This window comes from Sinocyclocheilus grahami, unplaced genomic scaffold, assembly GCF_001515645.1.
Source record: "Sinocyclocheilus grahami isolate Dianchi unplaced genomic scaffold, SAMN03320097.WGS_v1.1 scaffold264.1, whole genome shotgun sequence".
NCBI lineage: Eukaryota > Metazoa > Chordata > Actinopteri > Cypriniformes > Cyprinidae > Sinocyclocheilus > Sinocyclocheilus grahami.
In genome coordinates, this window is record NW_015505443.1 from 1,876,591 (window position 1) to 1,883,834 (window position 7,244).

General features: G+C 36.9%; 1 protein-coding gene across 1 annotated transcript; it reads left to right on the plus strand.

Moving 5' to 3' along the window:
• The first annotated feature begins 314 nt into the window (after positions 1–314).
• On the plus strand, positions 315–5,778 carry LOC107599353 (charged multivesicular body protein 6-like). Its single transcript, XM_016290917.1, has 8 exons — positions 315–536; positions 1,758–1,867; positions 2,161–2,248; positions 2,951–3,037; positions 3,812–3,877; positions 4,664–4,744; positions 4,844–4,910; positions 5,005–5,778. The coding sequence occupies exons 1-8, from the start codon at positions 468–470 to the stop codon at positions 5,052–5,054; spliced, it is 618 nt and encodes a 205-aa protein (XP_016146403.1). The 5' UTR covers positions 315–467; the 3' UTR covers positions 5,055–5,778.
• The last annotated feature ends 1,466 nt before the right edge of the window (positions 5,779–7,244 follow it).

Genomic DNA, 7,244 nt, shown 5'->3' on the forward strand with positions numbered 1-7,244 from the left:
GACGTGAATGATACCTCAAATGCTTGTCAAAGAGAGGTGTACTATTACGTTTTTTAAGCAACTGGAATTGCTCAAACTAAAAATGCAATATACTTACACTGAAGGGACCTGAGCCATATCTAATACACATATCATATTGGACTGTGTTTTGATTATGTCTCTGAAGGTCTCAGTTAATTTGGAAACATTAGTCATGTTTTTTTAGACACGTGCACAAAAAGAACGACAGGGGGCGGCAAATAGTCACATTATTACTGCAATGCCGCTGCAGTGACTCTAGAGGGCGCAGCTGCATCCATAGACGCTAAATGCGCTTAGCGAGCCACAACTGAATGAAACACGCCATCCACCGCTCTACACTTGATATATCGGACAACATCTTTTCCATGTGCTTTAAAGTAAATAGTAGCTGGTATTTTATATGAGATGTGATATTAGAAGTAAGGCGGGAATGTGGTTTATTCGCAATGGGAAATGTTTTCGGCAGGCAGGGACGAGTCACCAGTCGAGTGACAGATCAGGACAGGGCGATATTGGTAAGAAGAATCAATCAATCAATCAATGAGCATCACACTCACACACGCACGTGTAGATATAGAGCCAACACACTGTAGTGCGTCTGCAACCATTTCAGCCATACTGCCCTGCGAACCAAATGATTAGATCAGCTGTCCTACTTTACACAACACAGAATAGAAATCAGTGTATAGACTACTGTAGAACAGAACAGTATGTTATAGTATACTACAGAACTGAACAGAACGAATGTTACAGAAGAGACGGAACACAATAGAATAGATATAGAGTAGAGAGTGCAATGGAACAGTGTGCTGTATATTATAGAGGAGAACAGTTTATCATAGAATACAACGGAACACAATCTGTTATAGAGTAGAGCAGAACATCTTTTACTGATTAGAATAAAACAGCACATCATCCATTAGGCTATAGAACATAATGTATTAGAATAAAATGAAACCGAACAGTATTGAGTAAAATAGAATGGAATCACATCTACTGTAGAATAAAACATCAGTATCTATCGTATAGCTTAAAAACACCAATATTTAATCGAATAATAATAGATAACATTATACCGTTTATATGTTATTTTATAATATTATACAAAATAAACTCTTTGTTTATAGACCAGTGGTCAGGGCTAAATTAATTTAACCCTAAAATAATGAAAATAAAAGTATTTCAATTATTCACACACACACACACACATATATAATGTCTAAAAAATTTAATTCTTTAAATTAAAATAAAAAAACACAAAATCAAGATGAAATGCCCTCTTCAGTAACTTGTTTTCATTAAAGAACATACAGTTGTGGTCAAAATTTTACATACACTTTGCATTATCTGCAAAATGTTAATTATTTTACCAAAATAAGAGGGATCATATGAAGTGCATGTTATTTACATTTTTTTAGTTAGTAATAACTTGAATAGTAACCTGGAATTACAAAAGGGGCTGTGGTTAGTTTAATATATCTATACTCACTTTTAATAAGAAAAGTTAACATGGTCAAAATGACAGAAGAAACATTAGAAATATCTTAGCCTATAGAGTCTGCTGTCTTATTAATCAGAACACACGAACAGTATTTCAGGTGATCCATGTCTGGACTATGATATGTTTTGACAGCTGTTTGTTCATCTTAGTCGAGAACTGACACTTTTATGAATAAGAAGTGTTTCTATAATTGAACTGTCATGTTTCTGCTTTACATCCTGTCACTGGATCACAGCAACTGAAACAGCAGAGAGATAAACTGAAACAATATCAGAAGAAAATCACATTACAGCTGGAGAAAGAGAGATGTCTGGCCAAACAGCTCCTGAAGGATGGCAAGAAGGAGTAAGACATTTCAGATTACACCGATACAAGTGCACTCATTACGCAATGCTAACATTCATGATAGCATAGTGTTCATATCGATATCGGAATTATATCATATCGACCGAAATTAAGAAATATATCGTGATATCAATTTTGGCCATATCGTCCAGCCCTACGATCACCCAGAATCAGCCATCATGCATTGCACAGTGCCTTTATTGTGCTGACGTGGACATATCTGCATCGTACATGGCAAAAAGTGATTTTGGTTTAACAGATTCATTAACACGTGTGATTCATGCATTTCACAGACGAGCTCTTCTGCTGCTCAAAAAGAAACGCTACCAAGATCAGCTGCTGGACAAGACGGACGTCCAGATATCCAACCTGGAGCGCATGGTGGGTTTAGATGATGTGGTTTGCCTCCCTAGTGTAGGGTCAGAGAGCTGGTAACAATTGGGGGCTCGTCCGGGATTTGAACCCAGGACCTCTTGCGCCCTAAGTGAGAATCATAGCCCTAGACCAACAAGCCACTAATTGTTACCAATTCCCTGACCCTAGACTAGGGAGGCACGTAACAATGATAAGAAGGAATATTTCTTGAGCATCAAATCAGCATATTAAAATGATTTCTGAAGGATCATGTTAAAAAACAGTTTTTGCTGCTTAATATTTTTATGGAACCTGTGAAACACAACCATTCATTTGTTTGGGGTAAAAAACTATTAAAATAATAATAACAATTATATTTTTATTAAGCAAGGATGCATTAAATTGTTCAAAAGTGACCGTAAACAATGTTACTACAAAATATATATAAATAAATGCTGTTCTTTTGTACTTTTTATTCATCAAATAATCTGAAAAAAAGTATCACCATTTCCACAAAAATATTAAGCAGCAAAAACAACATTGATAATAATAAAGACCATTATTATTAATTGAGCACCAAATCAGCATATTAGAATGATACGAAGTATCATGTGTCACTGAAGAAACTGACTATTTATTTATTTATTTTTGTTTGTTTGTTTAATCATGTTGTGGTATTACAAGAAGCATGAGAAATATAAGTTATACTTTGATTATGCCTCATTTCAGGTTCAAGATATTGAATTTGCTCAGATTGAAATAAAGGTCATTGAGGGTTTAAAGGCTGGGAATGACTGTCTCAAGCAAATGCACGAGGTAAGTCTATAGACTGAAGCAAGTTCAAATCACGGATTTGCTGTATTGTAACAAGTGTATGCACCTGCAACAGCTTAGTGATCAATTATTGGTGGTGTTACATGCTGTTATTAGGAGCCAAGATGAATCATTGGCCTGTTTGGTGTTGTGCGGTGGGTGGTTTAGTAAGTAGCAGCATGTTATGGGAACTGTTGGACATTGTTGTAGGATTAAAGGCTTAAACATAAAACTCTTAGATTACAGCAGGCTCGTCTTTGTCTTGTACTGAATCTCCAGAACCCTTTGAACTCAACAACAGAAAACACTGCCCCTTCTGTAAGTCCCACCTTTAAAGTGCAACTACTTAGTACCTGTTTCTGTTCATTATATTATGAGACGATCTTTTGCTGCTTTTTTAATATAAGTGTTTGGAAGATCTGTGCATTTGATTCCCACATATACATGTAGAGCATGAGTAAGAACACCGACATTCACAGTATCATGTGTTGTAGGAACATGATAAACAATTCTGTTCATATTTCACAATTCCAGCCCATATAAGAATAACATCTTTTACATTTCCATTGCTTTATATGAGCACATTTGACTGAAATCTGCACTGTTGACTGATTCATTTCTGTGGGATGTTCTGTAGGGCTTGTCTCAGTGAGCAACAGTAACCGAATGGGGGTGGAGGTTAGCGAAGGGTCAATAATGTTATGAATATATACAAAGTTATTTAATGGACTGAGTGAGCATTTGAATGAAGTATTTTTTTCTGTTTTTCTTCATCAGGTCATGTCTATTGAGGAGGTGGAGAGAATACTGGAGGAGACGCAGGAGGCCATTGAGTATCAGAAGGTTATGAGAGTCTAATTCAGTCCACTTAACATTCAGAGCGATGCTAAATAGACTTAAAACACTTAGAAATGAATGAAAGTCATTGCATTACATAACACAATGAAACAAAACCAGGTGGCATTTATATTGAAGAAAGAGCACAAGCATGTACATGTATAACATGTCTATAGTTAATGTGATATGCAAAGTTTGAGGTCAGTCAAGAAATTAATATTTGTATTCAGCCAGAATGCATTAAATTGATCAAAAGTGACAGTCCACTCTCCGAAAGTGAAAAGCAGCACAACTATTTTCAACATTGAGAATAAAAAGAAATGTTTATTGAGCAGCAAATCGGCATATTTATAGTTATTTAAATTGTAATGTTTCACAGTATTAGGTTTTTTACTATATTTTTAATCAAATAAATGCAGCCTTGGTTGACATATCCACTAAAAAAGTTAGATCTGAAAAAATAATAAAATTCATAAATGTTTAAGCGTGTCTTAAGTGTCCAAAGGGTTTATGAAGCCACTGCAAAAGCAGGTCTAATAATGATTTTTCACTATTCAGAAAATTGTGTTAAGTTTAAACTTCCCTTCCTTCTATTATAGTCCTGGGCTGAGTTTCTCAAAAGCAGTGTGAGCTAAGTTGATTGTAGCGACTATTGGTGGCAATGGTTCTACAATCTACTTATGCTTACGATGCTTTTGGGAAATGCAAGTCCTGGACATTGGCCATACTGCTGTTTCCTGGTTTTTATTGCTTTGAATGTCTAACTGCTTCTTGAAACTTCTTCCCTTAAAGCAAATTGATGAACTGCTGGCAGGTTCTTTGACACCGGAGGATGAGGATGCTGTGTTAGCAGAGCTGGAGGCCATCATTCAGGTGTGGGGACCTTTACCTGTCGTCCATGCTGCCAGATATCACTCGCTGCTAGTGCATAGCCTGTGTCTAATCTAAGGCTACTCTCTCCATCCTGGGCAGGGAGAAGACATCACACTTCCAGAATTATCCACAGATCCATTGCCAGCGGTGCCTAAGGGGGAAACAGGTGTTGTTTTAGTATTGTCAAAGTATTGACATGGCTCTCTTATTTGGCTTTTGATTGCTTTCTGTCACTCGCTTTGTGCTCTGTGTCTTTGCAGAAAGAAAAGAGGCACAAATCAAGCCGGAGCGAGAGATGCTGGCAGCGTAGTGTTCGATCCTACAACCTGGCTCATCACTCTGTTTTGAATGAAAGGAAGAGCTAGGGGAATATAATTGGCAGAAAAGAAGGCTTTCATATGATATTTAATAGGCATGCATCAGAATCAGTGTTCAAATGGTTATGGAAAACGTAGAAATGTCAAGGAATTTTACATTTGTGATTTTTCAGACTTAAAAAAAAAAGTAATGGAAAGCAATGGAGTCATGGTCAAGAAAAAAGTAATGGAAATTGATTGTTCATTGATTGTAATTGGCTATAATGTTTTTTATATTGCAATTATACTTGTAAAATATTTAAAACATTTCCCTTTGAAAGTAATTATATAAACCACTTAAAATGTCATGAACAAGGTGGTCGAACCATGTAGAATTGAAATGCTGTTACAGAGTTTACAGTATTTTCTTAATGTAAAATCAACTGTTGTTAGGTAAGTGGGTAAGGTAGCTAGAAGCTTAAATGACAGTTCACATCAATTAATATTTGGTTTTGTTAAAATAAATGAACAACCTATGAGCTATGAGCTCTGTTATGTGGCACTAGTATTTTCATTTGTATTTTCATTTTTAACTGCAAAAAGTGAACCAAATTGCTACAACACTTTAGCCAAGTATCTTTTTCATTGCAACCTAACATACAACTATAAAGTAGCCTGTAGCATTGGTATTTAAAGGGGTGGTTCAGTGTTTTTTTTCTAGGCTTGATTGTGTTTATGGGGTGCAGTCTAACATGTGTTAATGCTTCGTTTTTTAAAGAACGCATTATTTTTCACATAATTTACCTTTATTCCACACTGCTCTGTCCCTTCTCTGAGAAACGGGCTGATCTTGTCCTGTTTTTATGAAGCCCCGCCCTCAGAAATAGGTGATGGGTTCTGATTGGTTAGCTAGCCCAGTGTGTTGTGATTGGCTAAACCGCCTCTAGTACGATCTAAACGTCCCGCCCCTCACCTTTGTGAGTAACTTTGTTGTAACTTTGCAGATATTGTTTATGCTCAAACAGCAACATTACAGACTAACGTTAAAAAAAGTGAAATCGCAATAAACCACCGCTTTAAGCAGTGTTAGCTGTTTTGCTAACTTCTACTGGACTAGCTGGATTATTGATGATGGGTCATTTTAAATGAATCTTATATGGAGTACCAATTTATTCCAAAAATGTTTATAGGACTTTTACAGATGTGGTTTAAACAAAGTGCTTTTTAAGCCTGTTTATGTATGCAAACCCTAAAAGAGTTTGGGTTACAATCTGTGTATCTGATTCTGTAGTAAGATTAAGTTCATTTCGTGGTCGTGGCTCTTGCAGATGTGTGTTAGCATGTCATGACCAGCAGGGGGCTCTTCATATCTCTAATTGAGAGGAATTAAATCTGTGCTGACAAGCACAAGATAAAACTACCAATCGTCTTCCGATGACTGAGTTTGTGATTATAGTGTATATATAGTATATAGTATAACTATAGTCCCCCTAGTATAGTATTATAATGTAGACATTCTGTTCATGTATGGATGCATTTATATATATATATATATATATATATATATATATATCTGCGTTTAATACTGTAATTATAAAGGTTTTTCTTCTGGCTCTCACGGCCTTGGAAAACCTGGAAATTAACCTGTTTTCTGCCGTTTCTTACATATAACGTAGCTAAACCTGACCCATAAAACTGAAAAAACATTGAAAAGGCATGTCCAGTCGCTGTTAGTCAACTTACGTCCGGGAGAAGGCGGGCGCAGGTGGAACGTAGCCACGCCCCCAGGGCGCGAGTTAGAACACGGGGCGGTGCTACGCTTGTAAGCCCCTCCTCCATTCCAATGCCTCCGCTCGGTTCTGCTGAGCTGAGATCAGACGCCTGTAGATCAGAGCGCGGATCTGCAGCTGACCCTCATCACACAGACACTCTGTTCGGATAACCCACCACGTTCAGCAAAACTCCGTTTATGGTTTTAACTGAAGATTTCACTATGTCTCGCACCGACGAGGTCCACCGCATTACGGAAAATGTCTATAAGGTAAAGTGCATTGATCCAACTGATGGAGCAACTTACTGATCACAGGTGGTGATCTAACAAGACTTGAGGAACGAAAGTGCATGCTTTAGATATGAGTTATTGTCGTTGTTCGCTGTTCTGCATAAGATGATTCTCTTGAGTGGCTTTACGTTTAGATTTATCA

Coding starts and splice junctions, on each gene's coding strand:
- LOC107599353 (XM_016290917.1), top strand. CDS start 468: ATGGGAAATGTTTTCGGCAGGCAGGGACGAGTCACCAGTCGAGTGACA. Junction 537..1,757: donor ATCAGGACAGGGCGATATTG/GTAAGAAGAATC, acceptor ACTGGATCACAG/CAACTGAAACAGCAGAGAGA. Junction 4,911..5,004: donor GGTGCCTAAGGGGGAAACAG/GTGTTGTTTTAG, acceptor GTGTCTTTGCAG/AAAGAAAAGAGGCACAAATC.